The following is an 18,707-nucleotide window of genomic DNA, read 5'->3' as shown; positions in this document are numbered from 1 at the left end:
ACAGTAATCAGAACAAGCAACTGAAGGTTTACACTTCTCTTCAAATGGTTGCTGATGAAATGTTTTCATGGGATACAGTAATGCAATCTATTATATGGAAAATTAGATAAATTTTTATCAGCCGATGGTGACTTCTCAATATCGTAGGACACTTTATTTTTACTTATTTTTTGATCCAGTTACTCATCTAAGAGGTCAGAAGGCAACTAAATGTATACATTCATTCAGATTTATATATACATCCACATCAGAGGGATCTACATATATAGAATTAGAATTATATCATATTGTCTCTCTATTGTTCACTCTACCTCTCGCAGGTAACTTTACTCCAAACCTTCCCTTGACTTTCATCCACCTTAAGTTGATAGCATACTTTTCTTTGATTATTACTGATATATATTTGAACAAATACATAAATAAAAGTCTGTTGAGCCTATATTTAGTTTGTGTGTATACAAGTAAGTTTTCTGTACCATTATACTGTAACAGTTTTATGTTTAATCTCTGTGGAGAAATTACAGAGTTATCAAAAGAAACAGTGCATTTATAAAATAATTAAAATTAATTTATGTTTTATGAGGCACAAAAACATTTGTGTAATTTTCACAAATTGTTCCCATGTATATAAATCCATATTTATTTAATTTTCAGCCTGTGAGAACTGACAACTAAATGCTTTGAAGGATTTTTTTTTGCAATGTACTTCCCTAGGAATTTGAGTTTAAGCTGTTTAACTCAGGAAATAATGTAAGAGAAACCTATTTGAATGCGGTTTATTCACATTTAAGAGTTAAACAGTACTATGGATTATGAAAGTTGTACACGTAATGGTGACTCTTTAAATATTTTAAATATTATTTAAAATATATCCTTAATATTTAGTAGAAAATTAAACTCCCATTTCACTGCCTTGTAATTATTTAAAACAATGCACATTTACTAGCATACACAAACCATTTTAAAATTGTTGTACTTATTTTGAATTTATGAAATAAATTTTAAAGCTTTGTTTCTGGGTCACTCTTTTTTCATCCAGGAATTTAAGAATGTTCTTAAAGGAATGGAATTTCTTGACTTGAAGTATACACCTTGAAACAGAATGTACCACCACTCACTTACATTTATCCTCACCTGAAGCTTGTGAGTCTTGTTGAACAATTTTTTTCAGCTGTAAGACTATTAACCTATTAAAAAGTACATAGTCTTTCTTTTTCTTTTAAGATTAAATTCATGTGTGTGAGTGTTTGTATGAATGTACATACACCATGAATACACATTTTGCCCTCTAAGGTCACGGGATGGCATCAGATCCCCAGGAACTCACATAGCAGATAGTTATGGTCTGCCATGTTAGTGCTGGGGACAAACCCAGTCCTCTCAAAGTAACGTGTTCTCTTAAGCACTGAAAGAACTTTCTGACTCTACTAATTTTTCTATGCCATATTGATGTTTTCCTTAATATCTATAGGCATTTTATCTTCTTGAGGATGTAAGAAAGAACTATGACCATACATTCCCTTTAATCATATTTCTCTCATAAAAAATAATGCTTTCTTACAAAGATAGTGAACAGATCGTGTTCCATTCAAAACTACATAGACCTTTTGTCTACATGTTTGCTTTTCAGTTCTTTCCAAATAATCAAAAAATAATGTAAAATATGTGAGCGTTTTACAATGCTAACAATCCTGTTAGTACAACCATAGTTACCACTGTCATATTATACTAGAATATCGTATCTTCCTAACATAGAGCTATACCAAGGTATAGCTTCAATTCAAATATTGCAACTGCTTACTGTCTATATCTCAATGCTGGATTAAGTTCTTCATGGGAGGTAGGTAAGAAGGCAGGAAAGCTAGGGTAGAGTGATCTGATGGAGTAGAAGCAAGAAAGGTAGGATGATAATCAATATTTACATGAAATTTCTCATTGCACTGAAACATGTCGTGGTAATGAGTACTTACTATTGTCTGATAACACAGAAATCTGTATTTGTGTGTGTAATATTATTTCTTTTTTTCCTGCCATATTATCCACTAAGGAAAACTATGACAAAGTAAACATTATTGCAATTGGTATGTAAGTATGTAGCTCTGATACCAATGGAATTACATTGGTTTTTAAGCCCTTTTGAAAAGTTCCTTATATTCTTTCCCTCAATAATATTCGACTATAATATATGAAATGTGAAATAGTGAGGAGTGCAGGAAAGAAAAGAAGTACAATTAACAAATTTATTTCACCTCTCCCCATTCATAGGAGCCAATTTTGCCCCAGGGCGTTCCTCCCCACGAGCAGAAAACAATAGTACGCTCTGGTCTCCAGCCTTTCTTCACTCTTAACATCAAAGCTTCAATAAATGCTGTGATTACTGCAGTACTGCTGGCCCATTCTTGTCCATTATAACTGTGTCCAGCATGGTGGTTGCTGCCAACTATAATATACCGGTCTGGAAATAGAATGAAATAAGAGCCATTAAAACAAAATGTAAAGCTCTGCAATATATTTAATGACATTTACATAATCCTATTGCACAAGTAAGCAACAATTAAGCCAAATTGTTCTAATAATTAATACCACTTTGGCATTTTCCACCCCCTGCCTTGATTCATACATCTGGGTATATCAATGCAGAAACAGCTGCTAAAGCCAATTATGAATCCAAAGCTTAGATTCATATTACTGTCTTCTGCAACATGAATATTAATTAATGAAGTATACAAATATACCACAAAGAAATTCTTATCTAGCATTTTTCAGCACCATAGTGGGAGGTACACAGCAAGCAGTGGCTGTGTGCTTAGTGAACACCAATGAGCTATTACTACATCTGTAAAGGAAGTGATTTAAAAATTGTGTATGTTAAAAGTGTATAGACTTTCTTTAAAAAATAGGTATTTAGGGATATATTTATAGTTTCAATTTATGCTTCTAACCCCTCTCCATTCTCTGAAAGAAAATAAGATTCAACAGCACCAAGCCAGGATTACTGATAATTTAACTTTTCACGTAATTTATTTCATGTGGCCATACACAGTTCATTAGATGCTCCTGTAGAAAACTTGCTATGATTCATGGATATGGTCCTTTTGCAATTTTTCACTAGCTAGTCTCACCATAAAAATAGGATCAAAATATAGCTCCAGAGATTTCTCTTGTCTTTTTGTCCCAGTGGTTGTTATTCACAACAACAGCGACCGAGGTCATTTTAATTGATTATACAACCCTTTGAATTTATTTAAAGAGCAGTCTCATCTTTACTTTATTATGAGATATCCCATGTAACTCTATAGCAGGGAACAGCATGATGGGGCAATGGGTGTAGGCACCTACTGTCAAATCTGATGACTTCAGTTTGATTCTAAGCCCCACGTGACATCTGAAAATTGTTCTCTGATTTCCATATCTGAGGATTGACACAGCTTCCCTTATTATATACACAGGAAAAGTATCTGATATAAAGCAAGTCATACATCTACATGGAATAAAAGAAGTGTCCCTTGACTACATGGGAAGGAAGCAGGCTATAAAAATTATAATGGTATAGAATCATTAAAAATTTCAGTACTGAACTGGAACCGCCAATGATACAATCTTCTAACACTTTCTTAAGATATATGTGATGGGATATAAAGGTGTATGCAACATTACATTGTTATATATTCAAACACTTAATTCTTGGGCATTTATTCACCCATATATCAGAAATATATAAAATTGCTGCTTTTGATGGACTGTATTCTGAATATATTAACACTGTTTCTGAAATTTAACATCAGCAAATAAGACCTCATGAACAAGGAATTCTTTTCATTTTATTTATTTCTTTTTACATAGAATTCAAAAACCTTTGCATGTAATTGTTTCGTAGTTTTAAGTTTCTTTAGCATGAATTCAGTATACTCTTTGTACAACTGTGTGTTTTTCTGTAATGAGTACAAATAAAACAGTATTAATAAATATTTTCATACTTCATTGGACTCACTGAAATGAAAGACACATAAATTGGTGAAATGCAAGCATATGGATTTCCAAGTTCATTTCTGTCTGTGTCTAAGGATGCTCTGATGACAGGTTGTACAATAAAGGAACCATGGAGAATCAGTACACTGCATGAAATTTTTAAGAGTTGGCTGTCGAGAAATAGGGAGGAAATAAAACTTGATTTCAAAATTCTCTGGGTCAGCAATTAGGTCAATTTAACTAGTGCCACGGAGAAGAATAATTCTCCAAGGAGAAATTGAATAAGTGTCCCAGTCATATCCACAGAAGTGGTTTGAGTGCAATAAAACCTTAATGGTGCTCTAGGGATGGCAGATTGGCTGAGTGAATTAAAGCTGTTAGCCCACAAGCTTGCCGGGCTGGGGTCAGTCCCTGGAACCTGTGATGGGAGGACAGTAGTAACTCCCTAAATTGTCCTCTGATGTCCATATACCCACCATAGCACTGCTGTGATTATATCATTCTCTCTCTCTCTCTCTCTCTCCTCTCTCTCTCTCTTTTTCTCTCTCTCCCTCCCCCCAGTCTACATCCTTTCTACCTCCCTCCCTCCCTCTCTTTCTCTCATTCTCCCCCTCTCTCCTCCCTCACCCTCACTCTCTCTCCTTTCTCATACACAATAAATAAAACCATGTGTAACGATTTGTGATCTAGTTTGTGATGAGACAGAGTCTGCCAGGGTGACTCTGCTAATTGATATATGTAACAATTAGATTGATTCTTAGTTTCTATATTAAGATTCCTTCAGCAGTCCGTATTAGTAAAATATTTAATATGTAAACAGATAATCATTTCCATAAAATCCTTTGAAACCAAAAATTACAGGCATTGATCAGATCTATGAGTCAAGCCAATATTCAGACAGAGCTTAAGAATTAGAAGGATTTGCTTTGAAAAAAAATTTGATTCGTTTTCAAAAACTGCATCACTAAAACCTGTGCTATTTTCTTTTAAATTATTCTTTCGTTAAACTAAAAATTTCCACAGTATCATGGAAAGTAATATAAGGAATATCGACTATTTATTTCCACATCAATTTAACATAAATATAAACTCTACTTCTCCTTTCCTTTCCCTGGTCTTTAAAATACTGCGCTTCCTAAAGCTTATTGGTGATGAGATATTGTAGGAAAGAAAAAATACATTAAACATTCATACCAATCCATTCTTTCAGTCATCTAAGCCTGTGTGTATATGTTTATGTATGTATATGTGTGTATATAGAGATATATGTATGTATATATGTGTATGTGTATGTGTATACATGTACACATTTATAAAGACACGCACACACACACACATATATATATATATATACATATGTTATACATACTCTATAATTTTATAATATATGGTAGCATATTGAACTTCATTTTAAAATTATTATGAAACAGAGAAAATGTTTGGTTGTTTCATATGAATTACGGACTAGGTTACAACTACTTAACCGTACTTACCTGGTGATGTCAAACCTCTTAGATATCCAACAACATTAGACACTGTCTTAAATTTTGTGACTGTCTGTACCTGCAAACTGACAGTTCTCTTTTCTGTAAAAAAAAAATTAAAATACACTTTATCTGTATTCTGGTGTTTGTTTCCCTCTAAACATTAGAAATTGTTTAGTAAGTACCATCAACAAAATAATTCCACAGAATTCGATAATCTCATGTAGCTATAGTTACACTTTTTGTTGGCAAGCATTTACAATATTTTAAGCAGACATTGGTCTAGGTATCTGTTATTTTATGATGACTTTGAGAATATTACTCACTTCCTGATTCTGATAGCCATGGAGAGATATGTCTATACCTCATATTTGTTACCACACAGGCTCCAAAACAAGAACACACCAGAAACTGCTGCTGTGGTTGAGAAAAAGCTGTTTGCAGAAAGAGACAGAGGAAAATGGGAAGATACAATTGATTCTGTGAAAATTAATACTTTCCTGTCTTCAGAAAGGGACAGCACACAATTTTTCTGTGGGACTCACTGCTATTATAATATAAAACAATTATAAAGTACTTTACAATGGAATATTTCTACAACCCATTTTCACATAATACATCCCATTTTCATAGATTATATAATTAATCACTACTAATTTCTCTACTTTTTTAAAAAAACATTTTATATATTTTATGTTTTGCATGCATGTGTTTTTGTGTACCACATGTGTGCACTGCCCGTGGAGGCCAAAAGAAGGCATAGAATTTCTAGGGATTGGACTTGATAATTTGAGGATGGGTTATTTTGTTTGGTTTAGCTTAGAAAGCACTTCCTTATGGCTGACTCAGGAGGCAAAAGCAGTTACTGCCTGGAGTGATGATTTGAATTCTATACCTGGAACCCATATAGTAGACAGAGAGAACTGAATTCAGGACATTGTCCTGTGTTCTTTAGTGCATGTTCCATGGTTCTTATGTGTTCCTTCCAATAAATAAATAAGTGTAATAAAAAAATTTGAAGGTAGAAATAGTTTCTTGATTCAGTTACATGTAATCCACATGCTCTTAAGGTTTTGAAACACTAACATAGGATTTTTCTTTTTTTTATCATTTTATTTTTCATTGATATTTTATGTATTTACATTTAAAATGTTATCTCCTGTATCCCCACTTCCATAGCCCCTTCACCCTCCTCCTGCTTCTATGAGGATGCTCCCATTCCCATCCACCCACTCCAACCTCACTGCCCTGGCATTACCCTACATTGGGAAAACAAGCCTTCACAGGATCAAGGACTTTTCCTCCCACTGATATTGGACAATGCCATCCTCTGCCACATATGTGGCTGGAGTCGTTGGTCTCTCCATATGTACTCAGTGGTTTGTGGTTTAGACCGTGGTATTTCTGGTGAGGTTCGGTTGGTGATCTGATCCAGGTGTTGGGCTGGTGAAAGTCAATTGTTATTACATAATTTATTGGATATTGTCTAATTGAAACTGTGATCATATAGAGTTCTACTACTTTTGGGTTTATTTTAGATTTTCTATGTGTCTTTTTTTTTTTAACCTTGGTCCTACTGTTTGAATTAAAATAGCTTCTCAATCATCACATAGTCTCCATACAACTACTTTAAACTGCTATTTTCATATGAAATTTAATACTAAATTTCCTGAAAACACTGTTGAGAGGTATTTCCCTGGGATTGCAAGGTACCCATAGACCTATCTGAGGAAATGATATTCACTCTTTTGTTATTACCATGGTAATACTTCTTAGTTATTATCAGATGTCTTTTGATCTGTCAACAGAATTTTATATTTTCTCCTCAAAAGGTTTGTATACCTATTATTGAGTATACTTTTACGATTTCATACATATTTCACCAGCCATTTCCTTTAAATTATTTGATTTATTTGCACTCCAGCTATTACCCTCCTCCTGCACACACCCCTGCCCCCACCCAACAGTTTCTCAGGCAATTCCTCTCCCCCCTTGCCTCCGAGAGGGTGCTCTCTCCCCCACCATGCCTCCACCGTCCCCTGGAGCCTAAAGTCCCTCAAGGATTAGGTGCATCTTCTCCCACTAATGCCAGACCAAGCAGACCTTCACTGTATGTGTGTGGGGCCCTCGGACCAGCCAGTATGTGCTTGCTGCCTTGCTCACCAACCAAATAATGCCCTTTAATTTTATGCCTTTGATTTATAAGAACATTTCTAGATATCCTTCACTAGGACACAGGGTCCATAGGGTTATTAATTTTGGTAATTTTGAAGGAAGTCAATTGTTTTTTTTTTTTTCGTTTCTTTAATGTGCATATATAAGAGTATCTGTTCAGATGTTCTTTGGCACATAAGCATGCACACCTGGGTCTACACATGTGGAAACGCGTTTGACAACAGGGTGGCATGTGGTATCCTTCTCTATTGTTACATTTACTGATTTTCATGTGCATGTGTCTGAGGACTATGCTTGTGTGTGTGTGTGTGTGTGTGTGTGTGTGTGTGAGTGTGTGTGTGTGTATTTTACCTGAAATTAGAGATCTGATGTTGATAGCAGGAATTTTCCTTGAGCACAGTATACCTTAATCACTGAGATGGTGTCTTTCAGATGATCCCATAGCTACTTTATATGGCTAGTTTCACCAGCTAGTTTGCTCTGTAGATTCCAAGTACTGAAATAACTAATAAGCAAATATATCCCATCAACTTTTGATTTGGATTCTAGAAATACAATTTTCATTCTTTACAGGCATGTGGCAAGTTTTTGACCACTGACCTCTGTTTCCAGCCCTCCTTTCATTGCTGAGCCATCTTCCCAGTCTCCCTTTATAGTCACACAAGGGCTCTCACTTAACCTGAAACTTAACCCCTGGATAGACAGACTGACAAGCAACACCCAGGGGTCCTCCTGTCTCTTCCTCCAGAGGAGATCACAGATATTACCCACTGAGCAATCTCCTTATCCTCATTGCTCCTTGCTAGCAACCTATTATTTTGTCCTGGAGCCCATGCAGGCAGACAGAAATGGGGCAAAACCAGAATTCTTTGATCCTTGTCTTTTATTATTAACTTAAGTAGAATGTTTTTAACATTTTATCTTTTAAAACATTCTTGATATATGTTTCTGGGAATGTCTTTTATCAAATTAAAAAATTCACTCCTATTCTTTCTTGGCTAAGAGGTTTTCCCATAAGCAGATGTTGAGTCATCTATGGAGATAGCCAGAAGTGTTCTACTCTACAATGTTGACAGATATTTGTATTTCTGGAATGAGCAGTTTTGTCAAGGCATGTGTTATCCTTGGTGTTATTTCATACATAACACATAAGTGTACTAGTGTAAATATTTATTTGGTAACATTACAGCTCCTTTGTTCTAGATTACTTTTATTATGCGGATTATACAAACTTCCAAATATTTTAGGCTCCTTCAGTCTTCTTACAGATTCTATAAGATTATAAAAAGTGGATAATATCTCTTCTACTGAAAAAGGTAAGATTCAAATATGAAATATTATCTTTATATTTCCTTACCACCATATCAAATATATATTGATACTCCTTAAATTTTACCTGAATATATTATTATATTCACCAAAATTTCTTCATTTAAATGATTTTTCACTGCTTTTTAATCTTAATATATTCATAAGTTTAAGTATATAGACTTTCTATGTAGTTATAAAACATTAATGTTTATATATGGAGACCTACAATTTTACAGATACCTATTTTTAACACTTCTATTAAAACATCTGTATATTGATTTGAACTATTTTTAATAGCCAGTGTTGTTTTGACATCCATTTCTTCTATAACTACAGATATCAAATAAGTTCTATAAGTCACTGATGCATTGGTACGAGGTGAGATTTGTTCATGACCTATAGCTTACTCTTGGGGATAAAGAATAATATTTTAGAAAACTTTAGTATCAATAATGCATAAACTATTCAGTAGTTTCAGAATTCCGTATATTTTTTCCAGTGTTCAAATTTGAAATTCGTGTAATGCTTATTATTCTAGAAGCACTCTGTGTTTTCTCTTATCAATAATTGCAAAATTATTACCCTTTTCTCCAGTGATAATGAATTTTCATATAACTTTAGCAATGCTGTAAGGTTTTTATCTATTAAACCTTCTGTCTCTCTGTCTCTGTCTCTCTCTCTCTCTCTCTGGGTGTGTGTTTGTGTGTACACACGTGCATATGCTTGCATGCAAGTGCACACATGTGTATATGTTCAGGTTAGCATGTACATGTGTGTACATGTAGGCGGAGGCCAAAGGAAAACTACATTTCAGGACGTTTCTCTCTGGATCTATCCTATATATTTTTGAGGCAGAGTCTCTCAATGAACAGGAACTCTTGAAGGAAGTTAGACTGTCTGGCCAGTGAGCATTAGGGATGTACTTTTCTTTGCCTCTCTAGCACTGGCATCACAGTCGGCACTGCCACACCAGGCTTTGTTATGAGGTTTATGGGACTAAAAGTTGGATGTTTTTGCTTTTGAAGCACACGCTTTACAACCAAGCTATCACTCCACTTTCCAAAATGCTATACAGATTCTGATGGATTAATTCTGTGTGCATTGTTTTCAAAAGGCTTCTCTTTACTATCCAACAAAATTGTAATGTGACCAATCAATCTTGCCTTGTCTTAATATCCCTCTGGTAAATTTCCCCATAGCTATTGTTGCTGCTATGAAGAGTAGCTTTGCCTAAGCAGCTGCTTATGCAGTTTTTTTTTATGGAAACAGCAGTAGAGGCACCATTTCATCACTTTAGACAATTAGCACAAAGTCAGAGCAAAGACTGACAACCACTTCTCCATTTATACTATAATCTCTCAGGTAACAAAACAACTGCTTTAAGGAGCGCTGTGCAAAGTATAGGTCCAAATAATAAAATAGTAACTTAGCAAAATGTCACATTTCTTCTATTTATCTATATTCTCATCTATGTGTGTCCTGCTATGTACTAATATATATATATATATATATATATATATATATATATGTGTGTGTGTGTGTGTGTGTGTGTGTGTGTGTGTGTATGTATGTGTATATGTGTTCTATTTTCTTTCAATCCAACAGAACCATGATCATACTTTAAATTTGGGCTAACCTGACAATCTAAAGGTCTTAAAGGTCCATTTACCACTGCTGCCATTACTAAAGTAAACAACCCACTGACAAGGCAAATTGCCTGTTCATAGAAGCAATACTAGACGTCCTGTATTTTGGGCAAGGAGTAATTTAGCTCTCTGCAGCATATTCTACAGTGCAAATAAGAGGAAGCAACAAAAATACCCTTAACAGAGAAATGGCTTAGAAAATAATGATAAATATGCAGCTGTTCAAATGGAAAAAAATATTGAAAAACATTAACACAGTGCAAGTGATACAGATAGGGTCCACAGGATGCATGAAATGGCTACACTCAGATCATATGGACAGACACTGTGAAGACAGAGTAATTACCAAGTAGGACAGAAATCAGGTTAGTCAGACCTCCCCATGCCTAACGGGCTGAAACTCTATTGCAAAGAGATTGCAAAAACTTTCCTTTTCAGGTATTTATTTCCTTCTCTAAATCTCCAGAGATGGTCCTTGTAAAACTCAAGGATATATTTTTCTTCCTAGAACAGCATCTAATAACAAAAAACCCTTGATACTTAAACTGCCTACTGAACTGGCAGAAAATCAAGGTACTTTAGAATAGTTTCATAACACCTGGCGAAATTGCCACTTAGCCCATTGACTCAGGAAGGTGTAGACCAGGTCTTGACCCTAAGCTGTGTCTCCCCATTTAATCATAAGGGAGGAAAATGTTACATAGATGGCAGCAAGAGCTCACATAAGAGATGTACATGCATGTAGTGGCCATTTCTGATTTTCAATTTGACTATATCTGGAATGAACTACAATTCAGAATTGGAATGCTCACCTGTCATCCTGATCTTGAGGCTGGGAAATACAACTTTCTACCTGGATCTTGGAAAGAACATCTTGAGGCATAGTTGCTATGAATCCCAAGAGAATAAAGCAAGGAGATCTCTGAATTCAAGGTTATCTGGGACAAAGAAAGTCCCAGATCCTGGTGTGGTGGTACACACCTTTAATCTGGGCCACATCTTCTGCTAGAGACCTACATAAGGACATTGGAAGAAGGAAGATTCTCTATTCTTCACTTGACTGCCTGGTGGGACTGAGCAACTGCTAGATTCCATACATAGTTGTTGCTGACCATTGTTGAGGAGTTGGACTTCCCTTACTATATAAAGATTACTCATAAGTTCTGTGACTCTGGAGAACCTGACTAATACAATGTACAACTAAATAAGATGGCACAATACACTGCTAATGCATCCCACAATGTCACCAATTTTAACAGACATGATGCCATACATGATGTAACTAAGACCTGGAACACACCAGATAGCAATTAGGACCAAGGCTAGAATAATTAAATAATTGTTATATAAAGTATAATAGTTCTAAGAAGATGATATGATAGTATATTTAAGTGATCCCAAAAGTTCCACCAGAGAACTACTAAAGCTGATAAACAACTTCAGCAAAGTGGCTGGGTATAAAATTAACTCAAATAAATCAGTAGCCTTCCTCTACACAAAAGAGAAACAAGCTGAGAAAGAAATTAGGGAAACGACACCCTTCATAATAGAACCAAATAATATAAAGTACCTCGGTGTGACTTTAACCAAGCAAGTAAAAGATTTGTACAATAAGAACTTCAAGACTCTGAAGAAAGAAATTGAAGAAGACCTCAGAAGATGGAAAGATCTCCCATGCTCATGGATTGGCAGGATTAATATAATAAAAATGGCCATTTTACCAAAAGCGATCTACAGATTCAATGCAATCCCCATCAAAATACCAATCCAATTCTTCAAAGAGTTAGACAGAACAATTTGCAAATTCATCTGGAATAACAAAAAACCCAGGATAGCTAAAACTATCCTCAACAATAAAAGGACTTCAGGGGGAATCGCTATCCCTGAACTCAAGCAGTATTACAGAGCAATAGTGATAAAAACTGCATGGTATTGGTACAGAGACAGACAGATAGACCAATGGAACAGAATTGTTTTGAGGTTGTTTAAATGGTTTATCTGTTCCTGATTTAACTTTGCTATCTGGTATGTGTCTAGGAAATTGTCCATTTTTCCAGATTTTCAAGTTCTGTTGAATATAGGCTTTTGTAGTAGGATCTGAGGATTTTTTGACTATCCTTTGATTCTGTTGTTATGTCTCCCTTTCCATTTCTGATTTTGTATATTGGACACACACTCGGTGTCCTCTGCTTAGTCTGGCTAAGGGTTTCTCTATCTTGTTGATTTTCTTAAAGAACCAGCTTTTGGTTTGTTGATTCCTTTTATAGTCCTTTTTGTTTCTCCTGGGTTGATTTCAGCTCTGAGTTTGATTATTTCCTGCCTTCTACTCATCCTGGGTGTATTTGCTTCTTTTTGTTCTAGAGCTTTTAGGTGTGTTGTCAAGCTGCTGATATATGCTCTCTCCTGTTTCTTTCTGCAGGCACTCAGAGATATGACTTTTCCTCTTAGCACAGCTTTCACTCTGTCCCATAAGTTTGGGTACATTGTACCTTCATTTTCATCATATTCTAAGAAGTTTTTAATTTCTTTCTTTATTTCTTCCAGAACCAGGTTATCATTGAGTACAGCATTGTTTAACTTCCATGTGTATGTGGGCATTCTTTCCTTAGTGTTATTGAAGACCAGCTTTAGCCCATGGTGATATGGGTGGTCTGATAGGACACATTGGATTATTTCTGTCTTTCTGTATCTGATGAGGCCTGTTTTGTCCACGATTATACAGTCAATTTTGAAGAAAGTAACATGAGATTGTGAGAAGAAGGTATATCATTTTGTTTTAGGGCAGAATGTCCTATAAATGTCTGTTAAGTCTATTTGGTTCATAAATTCTCTTAGTTTGTCTATGTTTCTGTTTAATTTCTGGTTCCATGATCTGTCCATTGATGAGATTGGGGTGTTGAAATCTCCTACTATTATTCTGTGAGGTGCAATGTGTCCTTTGAGCTTTAGTAAGGTTCCTTTTATGTATGTAGGTGACCTTTAATTTGTGCATAGATATTTAGGATTGAGAGTTCATCTTGGTGGATTTTTCCTTTGATGTATATGAAGTGTTCTTCCTTACCTTTTTTGATGACTTTTGGTTGAAAACGATTTTATTCGATATTAGAATGGCTACTCCAGCTTGCTTCTTCAGACTATTTGCTTGGAATGTTGTTTTCCAATCTTTTACTCTTAAGGTAGTGTCTGTCTTTGTCCTGAGGTGTGCTTCCTGTAGGCAGCAAAATGCTGGGTCCTCATTACATATCCAGTTTGTTAATCTGTGTGTTTTTATTGGGGAATTGAGTCCATTGATGTTGAGAGATATTAAGGAATAGTGATTGTTGCTTCATGTTACCTTCATATTTGGATGTGATATTATGTTTGTATGCTTGTCTTCTCTTTGTTTTGTTGAAAAACAGGTACTTTCTTGCTTTTTCTAGGGTGTAGCTTGCCTCCTGGTGTTGGATTTTACCATTTTTTATCTGTTTTAGGGCTGGATTTGTAGAAAGATATTGCTTAATTTTGGTCTTGTCATGAAATATCTTGGTTCTTCCATCTATGATAATTGAGAGTTTGGCTGGATACAGTAACCTGGGCTGGCATTTGTGCTCTCTTAGGGTCTGTATGAAATCTCTCCAGGATCTTCTGGCTTTCATAGACTCTGGTGAGAAGTCTGGTGTAATTCTGATAGGTCTGCCTTTATATGTTACTTGTTCTTTTTCCCTTACTCCTTTTAATATTCTTTCTTTATTTTGTGCATTTGGTGTTTTGACTATTATATGATGGGAGGAGTTTCTTTTTTTGGTCCAATCGATTTGGAGTTTTGTAGGTTTCTTGTATGTTTATGGACATCTCTTTCTTTAGGTTAGGGAAGTTTTCTTCTATGATTTTGTTGAAGATATTTACTGGTCCTTTGATTTGGGAGTCTTCACTCTCTTCTATACCTATTATCCTTAGGTTTGATCTTCTCATTGTATCCTGGATTTCCTGTATTTTTTCGGATAGTAGCTTTTTCCATTTTTCATTATCTTTGACAGTTGTGTCGATAATTTCTATGGAATCTTCTCTAAGATTCTCTCTTGTATTCTGTTGGTGATGCTAGCATATGTGACTCCTGATCTCTTTCCTATTTTTTCTATCTCCAGGGTTGTCTCCCTTTGTGCTTTCTTTATTGTTTTTATTTCCATTTTTAACTCCTGGATTCTTTTGTTCATTTCCTCCTCCTGTTTTGTTGTTTTTTTCCAGTAGTTCTTTAAAGGGGTTTTTGTTTCCTCTTTAAGGGCTTCAGATTGTTTTCTTGTGTTGTCTTGTATTTCCTTAAAGGAGTTATTTATGACCTTCTTAAAGTCCTCCATCATCATGATAAAATGTGATTTTGAATCTAGATATTGCTTTTCTGGTGTGTTTAGATATTCAGTATTTGTTTTGGTGGGATAATTGGGCTCCTATGATGCCAAGTAGTCTTAGTTTCTGTTGCTCGCATTCCTGTGCTTGCCTCTTGCCATCAGGTTGTCTCTGGTATTACCTTGTTTTGTTATTTCTGACAGTGGCTTGACCATCCTATAGGCCTATGTGTCAGAAGTGCTGTAGACCTGTTTTCTTTCAGCCAGTTATGGGAACAGAGTGTTATGCTCTCAGGCTTTTAGTCGTTCCTGTCCACTGGCTTTCATCTTTCCCTGGGGGGGGGGGGCAGAAGGGTTGACCATCCTTCTTCTAGGTCCCTGTGGGCAGGGGGCCCAGATGGTGCCAGGCCTTTCCCTGTAGTGTCAGAAATGTGGGTAGAGAGTAGTCTCCTCTGGTTTCTGAGGCATGTCTGCCCAACTGAATGGCTAGCTCTCCCTCCCACGGGATTTGGATGTAGGGAGCTGTCTGACTAGGTCTGTTCAGATCCTGGTGCCGTCTAGACTGCAGGGCTCCTGCAGCTTGACTGCCCCTATCTTCCTGTACCCAGCTGAACTCTATAGTTTCCTCTTGAGCCCGTGATGTGGGAAAAGGTGGGCAGAAGTGGAGGTCTCTCCTGCCGTGCAATCTCAGGATTGTCCATACTTCTGGGTATGGACAGCTCTCTCTCCCACAGGGTTTGGTAGGAGGGATCTGTGAGCCAGGATCAGTGAGATTTTGGCGCCAGTTATAAACTGGAAGCGTCCGGTCCCAGAGGAATTTTGCCTTTGTGTGTCTTGAGTCCACCAGGCAGTTCACTTAGAGCAGAAAAGTTGGCTTTACCTTTGGTCTTGGGCCTGAAGTCGCTCCTATGGGCTAGGTTTCAGCTCTCCCAGAGGGCTGTAACCAGAAGGGCCTGCCCCTACTTCTTCTGGGTCCCTGTGCGCAGCGGGCCTACATGGCACTAGGAATTTTCCTCTAGAGTCAGAAATGAGGGCAAAGAGTAGTTTCCTCTGGTTTCCCAGGCATGTCTGCATCTCTGAAGGTATAACTCTCCCTCCCATGGGATTTGGGTGCAGGAAGCTGTTTGACCTGGTCCATTCAGATCTGGGTGCAGTCTGGATCGCAGGACTCATGCAGCTTGATTGCCCCTGTCTTCCTGTTCCCAGATGCACTATACAGTTTCCTCTTGGGTCAGGGATGTGGGCAAAGGTGGGCAGAAGTGGCGGTCTCTCCTGCTCTGCAGTCTCAGGATTGCCCACACTTGTGGGCGATCAGCTCTCTCTTCCATGGGGTTTGGGAGCAGGGAGCTGTGGGCCGGGATTAGTGGGGTTCAGGTGCTAGTTAGAAACCCTGCAGTTTGCTTTTCAATAGCTAAGAGACATGTAATTTTTATTATACTTTCAAGCTTTCAGTAATGCTAATTTTATTTCAAAATAAAAAAAGTAACTTGAAATTTGACATGAGGAATTTATAAAAAGATGCAACTGCAAATTATTATTTAAATACTCCGGACACAAGTGTGTGGATTTCCAGCTACTTAAATTACCTTTCCAATTGCAAAAATGTTACCTTTAAAATATGACATCCAAAGTTCAAAAGATTCCAATAAGACAAAAAAATTGATTCACTTAGAAACATTCCTATTCAAATAGGGTGAGTTGTATCAGAGTTGAGAAACATGAAAGAGAGTCCTCCTCTGTGTTCCTTAATTCCATCTAGTTCAGAATAGTATCTGCTACAGATGTACACTCTAAAGACAAAAGTGTCTTTCATTTTGCCTGTTGTTAAGGTCAACTGGTTCTTAGTCTTTGTCTCAGAACACAAACAAGGCTTTTGTTTCCAACAAACATTAGCAAATATTTTGGAAATATCCCAAAGCTTTCCAAAAAATGTGATGAATCACACTCACAACCAGCTTTGATTTCCAATTATAGTATTTAAGTTTCTCTTGCTTTCCTATACACGGTTCACTCTGTTTTCTGACTTTAATAGAAATCTTGTCCATTCACTATGCTTGAGAATTTTTGTAGGTGAGTTAAAAGTAGAATTTCTTCTAAGATTGGGGATGTGCTGTGGTCAGGCGTGTGTGTGTGTGTGTGTGTGTGTGTGTGTGTGTGTGTGTGTGTGTGTGTGTGCGTGCATGCGTGTGTGTGTGTGTGTGTGCATGCGTGTGTGCGTGCGTGCGTGTGTGTGTGTTCAGTTTCTCTACCTATCATGGGGATTAAATGTTGCTATAGACTCATGCTTTCAATTATTGGTGTTTGATAATCTTTTAAAAATGCCGACTACTTACAGAAAAAGCATAATATTAGTTGATGTGTCCTATGGCAGCGTAACCAATCATTTATTTAAAGAAATAACCTAACCTTATTTTCAATAAATACATATACATATATTCACAACCACATTCATACATGTGAATAAGTTTGCATTGGAAAAAAGACATTTTCCTCTTAGTAATGTTGTATGAATATAGAGACACTTTTAATTATATAGCTATCAGAAAGAGAAGCCAAACCTTTTTGTAAGAGTGAAATTTGAGAAAATTTGTTGGTTTCCCACATCATACTACCAAACTTCTTTAACTCACAAATCATTGGATCTATCAGAAAACTATTCTTCTGAAAAACTGCCTGATCTACACAGTTCCCATTTGTCTATCAAAATCTATTATTTATACTTTTTTCAGGCCAGTACCCCAGGAGAATGGCTCTTGTGAAGCACATCGTCTGGCTCTTACAATGTTGGGTTTAGGCAGAGTAGATGTAACGAAAGTTTCAGCAATGATCATAGGCTGTGGATTTGAAATATCAGAGGATTAACATTACATCACTCTCCTTGAATGATTTCTCACTGTCAAAGAGTAGATTGCTTAACCAAAGGACAAAGCTCATCTCTTAGAAGCTCAGTGTTGATGATCCCTGTAACTGTCATCACATTTCATAGCGGTTTGGATTTAGAGATAGCAGTAATTACTAGGCTAGGTAAGTGGTAGCAGCAATGATGTACCTTTTCTGTTTAGATTTGTGCTACATCTTCTACATGGTCTTCTGACTACATGGCCATATAGTGTTCATTTTTAGTATATTATTTACTTTTATAATATAACTTCATATTGTAAGTCAATTAATCATTGTATAAACACCAACTCATTTGGTTTTGTTGCTAAGATGTGCAGACACAGAGCGGTGATGCTTTCCTTTGCCAGCAATGTGGTAGCCTGGTATACTGGACTAAATTTCCCAGTAAAAATGATTTACAATGTCAAGTAACTTTTGATATTAATATGAGAGAAACAGCAAACATTAAGCCATTATTGGGTCAAAATTAAAGTTGGAATGTGAAGACAAATTAATTATGAATCCGTTTAGAAGGTAATGGAATTTGATGAATCTGGGACACTTTCCCAATAGCCCTATGAGGTCAAAGGGCAAAAGAGAAGTATGGGCACTGCAGACCGGTCATCTCTAAAGACTGACGTTCTACTGTTATCAGGTGGCCTCCACCCCACTATAGTTTCCATTTGTATACTGACTGTGAAACTTACTTCTTCTTGGCAAACTGCAAATTGATTATGCAAAAGGATGGTTACTGCAATTAAAGAAAAATCTCCTTTCCCCCCAATAAATGTCTCAGTTTAATGAAAGAAAACAGTGACTATTCTATGAAGCAGGTAATACAATGGGCTGCCTTACTTAGCTGTATTAAGGAGAATAAAGAAAGTTCTCATGAAGTAGAAAGAGATACAATGGATTCCTAG

The 18,707-nt window shown here is 36.4% G+C and overlaps 1 protein-coding gene across 1 annotated transcript in view; it reads right to left on the bottom strand.

Annotated features, from left to right (window-relative positions):
* Naaladl2 (N-acetylated alpha-linked acidic dipeptidase like 2) overlaps positions 1-18,707 on the bottom strand; it is an 890,024-nt gene that overhangs the window by 340,480 nt on the left and 530,837 nt on the right. The window contains exons 7-8 of the mRNA XM_032898601.1: positions 5,463-5,555; positions 2,250-2,455 (exon numbers count right to left, since the gene is read on the bottom strand). Of these exons, the coding sequence (XP_032754492.1) occupies positions 2,250-2,455; positions 5,463-5,555 (299 nt within the window). The remainder of the gene's footprint in view (positions 1-2,249; positions 2,456-5,462; positions 5,556-18,707) is intronic.

The sequence above is a fragment of the Rattus rattus genome, chromosome 3, assembly GCF_011064425.1.
Source record: "Rattus rattus isolate New Zealand chromosome 3, Rrattus_CSIRO_v1, whole genome shotgun sequence".
Classification (NCBI taxonomy): domain Eukaryota; kingdom Metazoa; phylum Chordata; class Mammalia; order Rodentia; family Muridae; genus Rattus; species Rattus rattus.
This window is presented reverse-complemented; position numbering and strand designations above follow the sequence as displayed.